Consider the following 15,047-nt stretch of genomic DNA (forward strand, 5'->3'; position numbering starts at 1 on the left):
TTTTTTGATCATTATTTTTTTGGGATTTGCTGCCCGATGTTTTCCCTAACAATTTCTTGGTTGGCTGGTTGGTTTGGAATTTAACGCCCCCTTCAGCACTGAGGCTACCCAGACGTGGACCTACAACTTAATGTGGGATCCGAACCATATTAGCTCGCACTGGCAATCGCATCCGGGTTTCCCGTACCATAGGCGCATACGTTAATTACGAAGACACGAGGAAGTTCACTACATTTCTTGTACAGGTTCTTCGAAAGAATTTTTTTCTAAATATTTGCTCATTTGCAAGGGGTGTGCCAACTGAAATTTATAACCATACACTATCAGTGAAATATAGTTTTGCATGAATTTTGGTGTGGAATGATTATCTTTCTGTTTATTAGTAGATCTCAGAAGCTATACGTGTTCTTTTCTACTTTCTATATTGTAATCTTAACTTTATGATGAATGCTATTAAGAAGTTCCTCGGAAGATGAGTCCAGTTTCATTTTTGCAAATAAAGAGAACAAGAGTGATAATCCTATAATACCCAATAAATCTCAAAATGCTATTCTCCAAAAATCCCGATTCAAACTGATAAAGGAAATACTGGATTCAAACTGATAAAGGAATACAAAACGCGGACAGAGGATTACCCACGGCCAAACTACTCTGCTGGAAGTGTATATATATATATATAGCGTTTTGTTTCTAAAAATAAAGGTAACGGTACGCAGGACCTCACATTTATAATGGTTAAAAAAAAATTCCATATCTTTTAGGGTATAATAATAATAATAATAATAATAATAATAATAATAATAATAATAATGATGATGATGATGATGATGATGATGATGATGATGATGATGATGATGATGATGATGATGATGATGATGATGATGATGATGATGATGATGATGATGATGATGATGATGATGATGATGATGATGATGATGATGATGATGATGATGATGATGATGATGATGATGATGATGATGATGATGATGATGATGATGATGATGATGATGATGATGATGATGATGATGATGATGATGATGATGATGATGATGATGATGATGATGATGATGATGATGATGATGATGATGATGATGATGATGATGATGATGATGATGATGATGATGATGATGATGATGTTGTTGTTGTTGTTGTTGTTGTTGTTGTTGTTGTTGTTGTTGTTGTTGTTGTTGTTGTTGTTGTTGTTGTTGTTGTTGTTGTTGTTGTTGTTGTTGTCGTCGTCGTCGTCGTCGTCCAGTGGCATATCACTGGTGTCTTGTAACTAAAAACTCTTACGTACATATGTATAAAGATGATTTTAAAATGTCTGATTCTTAGATCTTAATTTTATAATACAATAAACGTAATGATAATCAATATTTCTTACTGATTTGTTTTTTCTCTTTCTGTAAAGGGCGAAAAGAAGCTGCTATTGTTTGTTTTCAAAAGGCATCAAGAATTCCACAAATACTGAATTTCAATAACAACACACAAACAATACACTGTTCACATATGTTCTTCAGAGTACTAGTCATGTTACCAAAATGTTCTACAAACCTCTACTAAATTAATGGAAAATTCTAGGGGATGTTTTCAGTTAATCCTCTTCCTAATAATAATAATAATAATAATAATAAACTACTAGACATATTAAAATGGGAACTAAGTAAAGGCTTTTCTGCGGAGCAAGTTCCTATGAATGTTCTGCACAATGTGCATTCTTACCTCGGTTACATACAATTCTTTCTTTTAGGGGACACCTAGCACAGGTTGGTTTGCTTTATGGTAGTCATTAAAATAGTCCTTCTAAAGTGAATCTGTACCCCGGAATGTATCTCCTCTCATACGAAATGTTTTAGGGTACTTAGAGTACATTTTCTGAAGAAAGAATATATTACAGAGGTGGAGTTCCAACAGAATTTTTGTACATACTTTCGGTTTAGTCGATTAGAAACTGTAGAACCAGTGTTCGTATTTTCATATTAATATTAAGCTTAAAATGTCCTCAAAGATAAGTGCAATTGAGAGAGCTTGATTCAAAATTAAATGAATTTTCGATTCCTATTGCAATCAGAAATAATTGGAGGGTCCGGATTAACTTTGAAAATTTTAATTTCTACGCAAATTTGTGCATAATATTTGACGTATTTTTCCAATTTTATATATTGTATTTTTCATACTGAATTTGGAACCTCTTGGAGAGAAGTATCTGGAGACGTGTCTGCTTGCAACGATTTAATGTATACATCTTGACAAGAAGGGAAAGTGTTTGGAGTATTAATATAGTAGAAGACAAATGTAAATGAGAATAAACTATTTTCTCTTCTAAACTTAAAACACTTTCAAATTATAAGAAAATTCTATAATTCGCAGTACAGTTTTGCTACTAATTAGATTTTGACAGAGAAAGAGAGATGATTGAGACGTTCTCATTAAAAAGATGTCGGTGCGTCGTACCGTTGTGTACCGCCTGAATATAAAATAGTTACATCTTATAGAAACCTCTAGAAGTATAATAATTCCCTCTATTTCAAATACAGACAATTTTGTGAAACAATGACCTGACAAATTTAAGGAAACAGGAGAGTATATGTCCACAATGTCTAGTTCCGCAATTTATTGATTACAATTCCTAAAGGACATGACTGATTACATCCATCTAGCTTAAAATTATCACCATCATAATCGTTATCATCGTACAAAACTGGGTCATTCTACATCAAGCACTCCTGGAATACACGAAGTGAACGGAAAGTTTTTTTTTTTTTTTTTTTTTTTTGGTTGGTTGGAAATTATGAGGAGAACAAGGCCTCAGACCCTTGATACATTGAACACAATTAGGAAACCCCCCACTGCAGAGAAGTTTGGCCATTCGACATGGAATTTCGAGTTTGCAGCATAATTTAGAAGAACCTCGCATTAAAAGTGCGTAATAAATCATGCACACACCACCTTACAGAGCGCTACATCCAGGATATTTTCACAAACGGTAGAAAACTGTATGAAACATACCTCGTAGGGGACAAATGGAAATGGGTATGTATTCTGGAAGAGGAGTGACTACACATAGATAAGATCACCAGAGTTCGATCTTTTTTCTAATATCAAACAGACCACAAGAGCCATTCTGTCTTTCTGCTGCAGTGTAAGGAAAAGTTTCTGATTTTTTTCTGGTGATGGCGACATATTGCAGTTGGAGAAGGCTGCCACTCGTCGAAGTGCCTTTCACCACCAAAGTAAACGCACTTATTTCCGAGAGAACGTTAAGGATCCTCTGTATGACACACACATCTCCTACCTATATGGTGACGAGATTACAAATTGATCCATATGAACAAGACCTACACCCATACCGCTCGTTGATCATCCCAGATGTTCTACGCAAGGATGGCATAAGAAAGAAGAAATTGGGTGATTTCGTTTAAGTCCATCCCTGTGAAATTTCCGGACGTCTCATTAATAGGTCTGGACTCCCCAAACAGGCACTTGCACGACGCCATCCCCGTACCTTTCAGGCTCTTCGCCAAAGCTGTATTGCAAGCATTCCCCTTCCCATTCTACGCAGTAGTTTGCTAGAGTAGAAACTACGTTACCAAGCGATTGTTCGTGCCCGTGACCATCACACTGAACACAATTGTTTGTGGAGAAAGGGGATTAAATAGCCAGGTAAGTGGTTCAAAGATGACTAGTTCAATGGAGAAACCTTCTGTATACAGAATGAATGTAGAAGAAACTTTTGAAACAAGTAAATAAATAAATAAATAAATACATCTTAATTTAAAGTAACACGAGAAATATATATAGGTTAAGTCAAATTCTTACCTACATGTTTTCGTTTCTCAGGAACTTTCCACAAACATGTTTTCCATGAATTGAATTTATATTCATTTGTTTCCAGGTCTTTCACTGAAATGTCATCCCCTTCAAAGCTTGAACTGTCTCCGAAAGAGGTATCATCCTCCTCGGGAGCTTGAATTTCCAAGTAACTGTCACTAGAGCTTGTAGAAAGGAAAGAGTTTTTTCGATAGTTTCCAACATCATCCACTTCCAAATTGTCCAATGTAACTTGAGATGTATTTTCTGTCATAAGATCACTAGTATTTCCCTGAGCTGAATACCAACTATCTCCTTCAGTTTCGCTAAAAGTCTATTACAAAAAGTGTATAGTTCAATTAAAAAACAACATAAAAGTATTAGTATAAGCAAAGTTTTAAATGGCTTAAGGTTAGAATTAAAAACATTTGAGACTAATGCTATTTTACATCGAGACGTCTAAGATGGGTGACGTGTCACTCAAATAGAAAACATGTTCCATAGATGCACAAAATTATATTTCGCAAATTGGAGGAGGAGGAGGAGGAGTAGGGGTAGTAGTAGTAGTAGTAGTAGTAGTAGTAGTAGTAGTAGTAGTAGTAGTAGTAGTAGTAGTAGTAGTACTAGTACTAGTAGTAGTAGTAGTAGTAGTAGTAGTAGTAGTAGTAGTAGTAGTCGTCGTCGTCGTCGTCGTCGTCGTTGTTGTTGTCATCGTCGTCGTCGTCAAGGTTCGTAGACCCTACTGTTCCTTCCCTCTTTTAAGGTCGCGTCATAACTACCCTTCTTTGGAAACCGAAGATGTAGTAAAATCGTGACGTTACCGCGGGAGCAGAAACAGCTTTCACCCAAGGTCCTTCTCATTCACCCATGCTTGTTAGTTTGATTTTTGCAGGAAAGCGAATGATTCTTGTTTTCCTGTATTGAGAAAAATTGATTAATGTAGTGTTCGTGTTAGCTTATAAGCATGTCGAATTGTACGATAAGTACTTGTCGCAATCATAGTACAAATATTAAGGGTTCCGAAGTTATTTATCAGGTGTTTCCCTCGGATTCTCTGTGGAAAGTTTGGCAAGAGTAATGCTGTCGGAAAGACACCTTTATAGTTAAAAACGCCAGCGTCTATTCGGATCATTTTGTTCCCGAAGCTTATAAACGTGATTTAAAACGTGAATTTCTACTCAAGAATAAGTTTAAACCGATGTTGTGCTTTCACTGAACTTATCAGTGTCATACGGAACCGTGTTCCTGTAAACAATGAAAGAAATAAGTGTACGAAAGCTAGGTGTTTAGAGTAAAAACAAATCAGGCATTTGGGTATAGTCAGATGAAATAACTATTATGACCGGAACAAAAAATAACTCTTTATGTTCCGTTTGTTCTGTAGAGAGTGAGGGGCATGAACTAAAGGAAGAGCGTGAAGAGAACGAGAAACCAAAATTAAATCTTTAAGTTTTACGTCGCATGGTTATGCCGGCTGGTCTAAAGGATACGGTGATGATGAGAAATGAATGAAATAGTGGAATAAAGTGGGAGGAAACAGGAGAACCTCGAGAAAACCCACGCACACAGTGTTTGTCCACCACAAAGTTCACTTGGCGCGCAGGGATCGAACCAAGGACGCATGCACCAGAGGTGAACGCTCTACCATTAAGCCACCGTGGCCCAACGAAAAACTAAACTCTGTCAGTATGTACAAAGCCAAAATAATAGTCTATATTTACAAACAAAGTTAAAAGAAATGGAAAGCAAATATAATAAATAATTAATTTCAAAGACAGGTTCTAAAATATAATATTGTGATCGTTTCAATAGAGTGGTTAATAACCGGTGGTGGATATATTACGAAAAAGTTTTATACAGAGTCAAGTAAATATGCTAATAAATGGCAAGAAAAAACTAAGATGAACTGATTAAGATATTATTCGTGCATTAACACAACGCGCCACAGTGATAAATTATACAATCATCTGCGGTTACATGTTCTAATCCGCGTACCCAATGTGTCAACACTTCGACATTGCATGCAAAAATAACCATTTTCTCGTGGTGTTCTTACACCAGTTTTGAAAATTTTGACGGAGCAAGGGCGCTACTTAAGGAGTGTGAAGAAATTTTCAGTGCTTACATTTGATGAAATGAATGTTAATAGGCGCGTGTCCTATGACGAACAGGCTTACTTAATTTTGGAATGACACAGAAATGTCCAGGTGGCAATGATTCGAGGCTTGATAGATGTGTGGAAACAGTCCATGTATGAAGATTCCGATAAGACTATGAGTAAAAACTTAAACTTCGAAATCATATTGAAAGTTGAAGTCTTAGGATTAAGCATAGTTGCAATTCTTTCCAAGTTAGATGGTGGCAATGTGAGGCTATGTTGTGGTCTCATTTTACCTTCTTCCCGGTGGATGGAAGCAACAAAAAATAAGATGTATTTTGAAAAAAACACCGAAAACAAAAGGAATGTGATTGGCCGACCATTTGATGTCCTAAGAAAGACACTTCTATGTTGAAACTATTCGACAAGGCTAGGACATTCTTCAGAGTTCGGTTTTTGAATAGAAAAACACGGGAACTTCGGAAGAAGGATGCTTTTAAGATAGTGGATGCAAAGCTATTTATCAAGTGTTGCACAATCCTAAAGTAAGTACGTATTGTATCTGTATGTAGTCTATTTTTATCGCATTTTAAAATTTGTTTTCCTTTGCAAATCGCTATGGCGGAACATTGGCTTAGCCTACGATATTTGTCCCTGCTTCACCGCGGTGACGTCACACTACAGCTGGAGAAAGTGGCTACGCAGAAACAGCTAGTTATGAAGGGACCTGTAAAAGCGCGGAACAGTAGGGTCGACGGACCTTGAGTAGTAGTAGTAGTAAAAGAAGAATTGTATAGCAAAATATCACACAACAATACAACACAAAATATACATATTAACAAAAAACGAACGCCAATTACATGAAACACCTGTTCGTTCTCTGCTTCCCGCTCAAGTAACGCTGGCTAGTGAAGACGCTCACGTGATAGCTGTGCTACAGCGCATCGAGCCATCACATATTATAATCGTGGCGGATATTATAATCTCCTAGCTTAATAAGCCAAGGTAAGTTTTATTTTAAAATAAGTGCAGTAATCTATATATAGAAAATCACTATGTTTGTGACTCTAAATCTCCAGAACCGCCTGTCCCATCTCGATCAAATTTGAAACATGGATGAGGTTCGAGACTGGGCTGGTTTTAGGCTATTCACTTTGATGGTAGGACTGAGGGGCAGGGGAGGGGGAGGGGATATAGAAAAATAAATAAAACTTAATAAGTCGTGAACCACTCGACCGATCTTGATCAAATTTTCAACACAGATGAGGTTCAGGCCTGGGATTGTTTTTGTGATTTAAGTTTGACGGAGCAACGTAGAGGAGGAGAAGAAGGGGGAGATATATAAAAATCAATTTATATAAGACTGAAAGTGACTATTTTTGTAACTTAATAACTCTTGAACTACACCACCGATTTCAATCAAATTTTCAAGATACATGAGGTTCGGATTTGGAAACATTCTTGTAATTTCATTTTAACGGTAGATCCTAGGGGAGGGGGACGTATAAATAAAAACTAATAAAACCTAATAACTTTTGAACCACAAAAACAATTTTGATCAAATTTTCAGCATATATGAGGGTTGGGCCTTGGGTGTTTTTTATAGTTTCAGTTTGACGAGCCACCCTAAAGGAGGGGGAAGGGAGAGATATATGTAAAAAAATTAAAATTAAAATGACTGCCTTTGTGACTTCATCACTCTTGAACCATCCGACTGATCTCAATCAAATTTTCAACATACATGAGTTTAGAGGCAGGGATTACTTTAGGCTATTCACTTTGACGAAGCAACGTAGGGGAGGAGGAGGAGGAGAGAGAGAAATTTAAAAATGATCAAAAATGGCCAATATTAGTGTTGAATCCATAGTTTTCGGAGTCGATGAGAGAAACAGTGACACCTCTGATGCTGTTTCAATCCAAGTTCAGTCTGATAGTTGGTGAGGGGGAGAGTATAACGTAGGGAAGGGGGATAAACATCTAAAAATGATCGAAAATGACTAATTTTAGGGTCGAATCCATAGTTTTAGGAGTAGCTGAGATTATCAGTGACAATTCTGATGCCGTGTGCCGCAGCTCGGAGGAAAGGGAGGGGGAGCTATATATAATAATAATCAAAAATGACCAATATTAGTGTCTAATCCAAAGTTTTCCGGATCATTCAGATGAACAGTGACATTTCCGATCCGGTTTAAATCCAAAATCAGCTCCGCCTATTGGGGGAGGGAAGAAAGAGATATATATAAAAATGATCGAAAATGGCCACTATCAGTGTCGAATTTATAGTTTTCTGGGTCGCTTAGATGAACAGTGATACTTTTGATCCCGTTTAAATTCAAATTCAACCCTGCAACTTGGAGGAGAGGGAAATATATATATATATATATATATATATATATATATATATATATATATATATATATATATATATATATATAATGATCGAAAATGACCAATATTAGTGTCGAATCCATGGTTTTCAGGGTCGCCGAGATGATCAATGATCTTTCCGATACTGGTTAAATCGATGCCACACATGAGATACGGAGTTGTGCATTTAAATTTTCATTTCAACCCAGCGAAGCGGGTAATATATGCTAGTTAGTAATAAGTAAGAATATAAAGCAACTAAAACATGAAAATAAACTGATTTCCATGTTAATTACGATACATGCTGCTAGTTATGTTTCAGTAGATTAATTGGGAGCAAAGCTCCTCTTTACTCGAGTTAGGAGTTAGCTTATCCCGGTACTCTTCCGAGACGTGTGAACCGACATGGCGATTTGAAGGCGCGCGCTGAATGAAGGGTGGCATGTCCCGATCGGACATACGATTGAGGAACAATCAGCGAAAAACTGGATCACCGAGATGCCTGAACCGTTCTTCACCAAATTTGAGATTGTGGCCGTGTCCAAAAGATACAAGTGCGCATTCGAAGTACGCTTATTTCCGGAACTGACGTCACCTAGTGTGCGTCAAAAGGTCCAAGTTCACAAGTTTGAGAGTGTGTAGTGTGCGAGGATGTATACTACGTTAGTACACTTGTGTGCTTAAGATGGCGATTCGTCGTAGTAGGAACAAAGATATTGTCAAAAACCTAATACAATTTTGACATATTTTTTATTTTATTTTTTTAAGGTGAATATTTTTGTGAGCTGATCTTGTAATAATTTACTTGATGAATATACAATTTAGTGATTTTATAAGTGGAATATAAAAATGTTACACAAATAACAAATGTATTTGTTATGTTTTCTGAGTATGCAATGGAACTTAAAATAGTGTAGGGAATCCAACTAAATAATTTCTTTAATAATGGTATAAAGATATTTTTGCTTAAAATATTTCATGGTATATGTAGCTTAATTGTGACAATTAGACTATCGGTAATGCTGCTATTTGCATGTAAATTACGAACTTTAATGGCACATGAATTAAAAACTTAAGCTTTAGCATACCTAAATTATTCATTTCTCTATTCCTACAGGCTACAGCTACAAGTGTTAATTCGTAGGTAAATAGACATTTTTTCTAGTTTTGATTCAACACAAAACAAATATCTTTCAAAGTCATTATATTTCCTTGCCCTTGGTCTGTGTGAGGAACCGTAATACGCCAATTACCAACATTTTACATTTTTGACAGCTAACCAAAAGTGAAATACAGGTAGAAAAACTTTCACTCTCCTTTTAATTCATATAATCCTACTACTGTACTTACTATGAAATGATTATGAACAAGTAATTCCTTCCGTGCAGTTGAACAAGGAGAGCCACTACATATCATACATACTGTTTTTTTTCCTCCTTTTTTCTTAATTTCCACAAAATTTTTATTATATTTGTTTTTTTTTGGGGGGGGGGGGGGGGTTATACTTGGACGAGGAAATTTGTTTCGTAACTGAGTAGCCATTTTCGCAGTGGAAAGCATGGAAGAAAGAGTGAGTGTATAACAAGCGAAATGTAGGGCTCGAAAGCATAGTGAAGTGCATGCAAGTGTTAGAGTGTATACAACGTATAGTACTGCATTTAAGCGAGCTTATAAGACAAAAAATCTTAATTTTTCTTTTTTTATTTTTACCATATTACTTTAATTAGGACTATCCACCTTGAGTATATGTGATCCTTATGCACTGGTATTTCATACTGACATAATAGCTTTTTCCCGTAAATTTTGGTCCCCATGTTATTCTACTGCACCACTTCTTTTAATGTCATCTTGTAAATAAAACTTTTCGTGCAGATTAAGAATGTGAAGACACAATTTCGTAGATTTAGGGGTAAAATTTATAGATTCACAAAGAAAGAGTAACATCCAAGGAACTTAATAATTAGTGCCATATAGTAGAAATAGTCCAGTCAGTCAGTCAGTATGCCTGTAACTGAACCAATACGGTAGAACTACCACAACTAGTGTCATTGTTGTGTAAAATGAAATGAAATTTTTGAGTTTTACGTCCCAAGGTTATGTCGTGTGGGCTAAATGAGACGGTAATGATAACAAATTAATTAAATGGTGGAGTGAAGAAGTGCGAGAAAACAGGACCCCGAACAAGGTCCTGGATATGGTCCTTGATGATGAACACACCGTTCGGATAAAAAGGTACATTAAACTTGAAACAAATAAAGAAAAAGGTAAGATTAAAGAAATACAAAAGTTCAAGGATTCCGAATTTGTAAAATACAATCTATATATTAATAGCGGTGTCTGTGAACAAAAAACTTCAAATCCAAAATGAAAGTGACTATATTTGTGACTCTTAATTTTTTGAACCATCCGACCGATCTCGATCAAATTTTCAACATATATGACGTTCGAGCCTGGAAAGTTTTTTTTTTTTCAATATTTTCACGTTGACGGTAGAACCCAGGGGAGGGGAGGGGAGATTAATATATAAAAATAAATATAACTTAACTCTTGAACCACCCAACCAATCTCGATTAAATTTTCAACATACATGACATTCGGGCCTAGATAATTTTTATCATGCTGTGTTTCGCAACATGGAGAGGGGAGAGGAATATATAAAAATAACCGAAAATGACCAATATCAAAGAGCGCTTTAGTAATAGTAAAAAGGAACATATTACTATTTTTCCTTAATTTAACCCAGCGAAATCGGGGTGCGTCTTAGATTCGAGTAATTATAGAGAAATTTTTAATTAAAGATACTATTAACGTGTTGTTAAAACTACTTTGCTAGCCATAAATATTTTTAATTTTGTATCATATTCAATAAATCAGACAATATTGTCCTGCGCTTGCGCAGGTCGTGCGGGTTTGCTAATACTTCATTAAAACATAACCATTACAATTGATATATATTGATAGTTGAAGAGAAATTTAACACAAGTGAAAAGAAATTAAATAATAACCTACTGTAATATTGGGGATATTATTAAGATTGTATTTAAAGATGTACTTACCAGATTCAAGTCAATATTTTGCAATTTGCTTGGCAATAAATCGATCTCTTCTTTCACTTTTTCATCTTCGAAACAGACACGATTAATATCTTCTAGAATCTGGAGATAAATTGGACAAGAAATAGCCCAGTTTGCTTCCTCCACATCTTCTAGCGAGTCTTCTTTCGCATCTCTTACATACGTGTCATATACTTGATCAGTTTCCCATATCGAAGTATTGTAAATACCACAACATAAACTGTTTTCGTATTTTCCCAAACACATATTACCCATTCGAATTTCAAGCCTACAAACATTTCGATTTCTATGCAACCTACACAAATACCACACTCCAATCATAATCCCCCAGGCACTCAGCAAGAATATGGGCCGCAAGCATGATGGTTCTCTCTTTAAAGTACTAGCATTTGTGCACACTAAGCTTGTTACATCATTACAAGCATTTAGTACACGCATAACACAAGTCACAATGGCGTCATCTTTAGAACTGCTTAAAATGTTTTTCCATACATCAATAGTCCGTTCATAAACAGTATTATTCTGAAAAGCAAATAAATTATGCTCAAATGTGTGAAATTTGGATATAGGTATAATTGTACTGCATTAATAAGTAACCAACGAACGAAAAACACACAAACATAAATATATTACATGTGAAAACATATATATATAGTCCATGAACCATTATCAAATCTCAGCATAGTGCATTCGACTTTGCTGCCTTTGCGATGTCGGAGCGCGCACTAGTAATGCATAGCTAAAGGCGTCAGGAATTAGTTATTATAAAAGTTCCGTGTGACAGATATATGTCAATATTTATCCGTTTTCGGCGGAGATCAGATCATGGTGTCCCTCTAGTACCTGATGGTTACATTAATGGAGTGGTTGAGATCGGCCGTAGTGAAAGTGTATCAATATTGGTGCCAAAAGGAGCACATGACGAACAGACAAGAAAACTGCAAAAATATGCAAAAGATTGTTGGGGCAAGAGTTGCATTCAGCAATTCGTACGAGCTCATGGTGGAAGAACCGACTATCTAATACAAAAGAGTGATCATAGATCTCGGCACTGAAAACCAGTGGGGATAGCTGCTGTACGAATAGCAAAAAGATGACCATGGTTGTAATTCAATAGTCTGTCGGTATAACAATTACCAGAAAATAATTAAAACAATACAACATTTAAAGAAAGAAAAAAAAAACACACTATAAATACTTTCGCTCAATGCTTATCATATCGGCAGAGAAAGGACTAGGAAATAAAGAAAAATTAAAGAACAAAATAGTATCTGATGCACACCATCTTGCTAAACAGTCCTTGAAAGTTTAAATTTATAAGTAGAGGAGAAGGAAGTGATACAAGAATTTTCATTAGAGATTCGATTTCGCTGAAATGGAGCTAAGTATAAGTTATGTGGATTTGTAGAGTAAAGATTTCAAGCTAAACGGCATTGAGTCACCACAAAAAATAGCAGGACTAGCAGTCGGAGAAAAACAGAAAAATCAAATCGTAGAATTTAGATCTTTGCAAGTCAGTCCCACACTTAAAGAGTAATGTAAAGTAAATAAGAACGAGATCGCGATTAAATTTAACAATGCTTGAATGGAAATGAAAAAAAACACAATTCTACTGCAGTGTGCAAAGGTGTTTACAAGGGTAGGGTGAATTAGTAGTAAAGTACAATTTCTAAATCATTTATGAATATCTCAAATAGATTAAGAGTTCTTGTACTCTCTCACTAAACAAAAAAACAAACAAATAATGCACAATAAGTAGTTTCGCATTTATTCGATGGACAGAAGGAAGAGGAAGAAAATGATGGAAAATTAATTAACAAAGAAGTGGATGCAAAGCACCCGACTGTATTTTAAGATTGTAAATCTGGATGTTTTGTAACTACTTTTTCTGTTCGTTTACACGTAATAAAATGAAAAATACTCGGCAGAAAGGCTTACTTTCTTACCCTTAAAATAATAAATGATGTAATACGAAAAATGTCAGGTACATTATTATTATTATTATTATTAACTTAAGAGTAAAACTAGCTTTTATTATGCCTGTATATTTATACAGTTGAATTATTTGACGAACTCTTTTGTTCCCATCACCGTGACCGAAGAAGGAAACACATTGAGCTCTTCGATAGATATATAATTTCACTGCATACGTGAAAAAGAAAGAAAGAAAAAAAATGAAGCCTGGTATGATGACAATCTATTGCAAGAACTCACACACCCAATTAGTCAATATTAAAAGTACATAAATTATAACATCTTTACAAGAAAATAGAGAATAATTCCTGTCCAGAAAGCACTCTCGTAACTGATTTGACCAAAGAAAAGAAACACAAAAAATTATAACATAACTGAAAAACAAACAACGATGCGCTCACAGAACACAAATGTTCATCAATCTTCATTCCTTCAGTTATAATATTGTAATTTATTCTGCTGATGATATTACAATGAAAATATTCTTTGTCTCTTTTCTTCTGAAAATATTATAATTTCTGTGTATTTAATAGAATGTGGATTTTTGGCGTTAGTTTTTCCATCATACATCTTGACCGGTGAAGAAAAGAGGAGATTTTGTGAAATAATATCACGGATAAGTATACAGATATAATATGATCAGTTTTCCTATTAACTTACTTACAAGAAGACTGTTTTTTCGGAATTTAACATCCGTTTTCAGAACCGAAGCTATCGGAAGTGAATCTACAGTTTAACGTGACATCCGACCACGAACTTCACTTACTACTTAGCGGAAATCGAAATACTTTCTCCCGTGCTGAAGATACGTATTCTAATCAGACAGCCACGGGAGGGCTCTATCTGAAGTAATCGAATCCTTACCAAATGTTTGTCTGTCATGTGATACATATTTTCAAATTCAGCATACTGATGAACCAGTTGATTCATATCCATTTCAGAAAGCTTCTGAACACCACTCCCTGAGGCATCTGTAGCGTTTTCGTCATCCTGCTAAAATACAAAACAAACATAATGAGATCTTTTGAACAGATTACTTGGAGGACAAATTCAAGCCATATACATATACACATACACAAGACGTTCTAAGAAAACCAACCTCAGTATTTAAAAAAATAATAAAAAATACAAAACTGTCCTGTCTTAATTTTTTTTTTTAAGTGGCAAACTACTTTCATAATGTCGTCACTTACAATTTCTAAATCATTTACAAATATCTCAAATGCATGAAGGGCTCTTGTACTTTCCCATATGTTCCCTAACTCCAGTGTGTGTGCACTGCGTTTAAATATGCCTCATACACAGCAATCTAGGAACTAACATACACTAGCCAATAGATCAGCGAAGAAACCTTCATACAATGAAACATTTTTCTCCAATAGGAAATGGGTAGACTGCTATTTATTATACACCTTTATCAGTTTATTTGCATACATAATTAAAAGTGTTTCGATTCAAAATATTGTTAAAAGTTTTCCAAAGTGACGTAGCCTTCGCTTCTCTTTGGAAGACTTCTAGCAATATAGTGAAACAAAATTCTGTTAACTACAGGTGCAAGAAAACTTCACATAGAGAAAAGGAGGATGAGTGTAGGAGGGAATTTTAAAGAATTTTTTAACATGACTGTACATTGTCCAGATTAAAAAAAAAGAAAGAAAAAAAGGTGAAGGTACAAGCACCACTGCAAAGTCAGGGTCCGTTCATAAATAAAGTTACCCTAAGTA

The 15,047-nt window shown here is 35.3% G+C and overlaps 1 protein-coding gene across 2 annotated transcripts in view; it reads right to left on the reverse strand.

Annotated features, from left to right (window-relative positions):
• Positions 1-15,047, reverse strand: part of LOC145686290 (uncharacterized) — a 72,498-nt gene that overhangs the window by 19,950 nt on the left and 37,501 nt on the right. For both annotated transcript variants that reach the window (XM_081759427.1, XM_081759428.1), the window contains 3 exons: positions 14,188-14,316; positions 11,332-11,871; positions 3,820-4,144 (listed from right to left, as the gene is read on the reverse strand). In XM_081759427.1, the coding sequence (XP_081615553.1) occupies positions 3,820-4,144; positions 11,332-11,871; positions 14,188-14,316 (994 nt within the window). The remainder of the gene's footprint in view (positions 1-3,819; positions 4,145-11,331; positions 11,872-14,187; positions 14,317-15,047) is intronic.

Source organism: Thermobia domestica, chromosome 5 (genome assembly GCF_964235325.1).
Source record: "Thermobia domestica chromosome 5, izTheDome1.hap1.1, whole genome shotgun sequence".
Lineage (NCBI taxonomy): Eukaryota > Metazoa > Arthropoda > Insecta > Zygentoma > Lepismatidae > Thermobia > Thermobia domestica.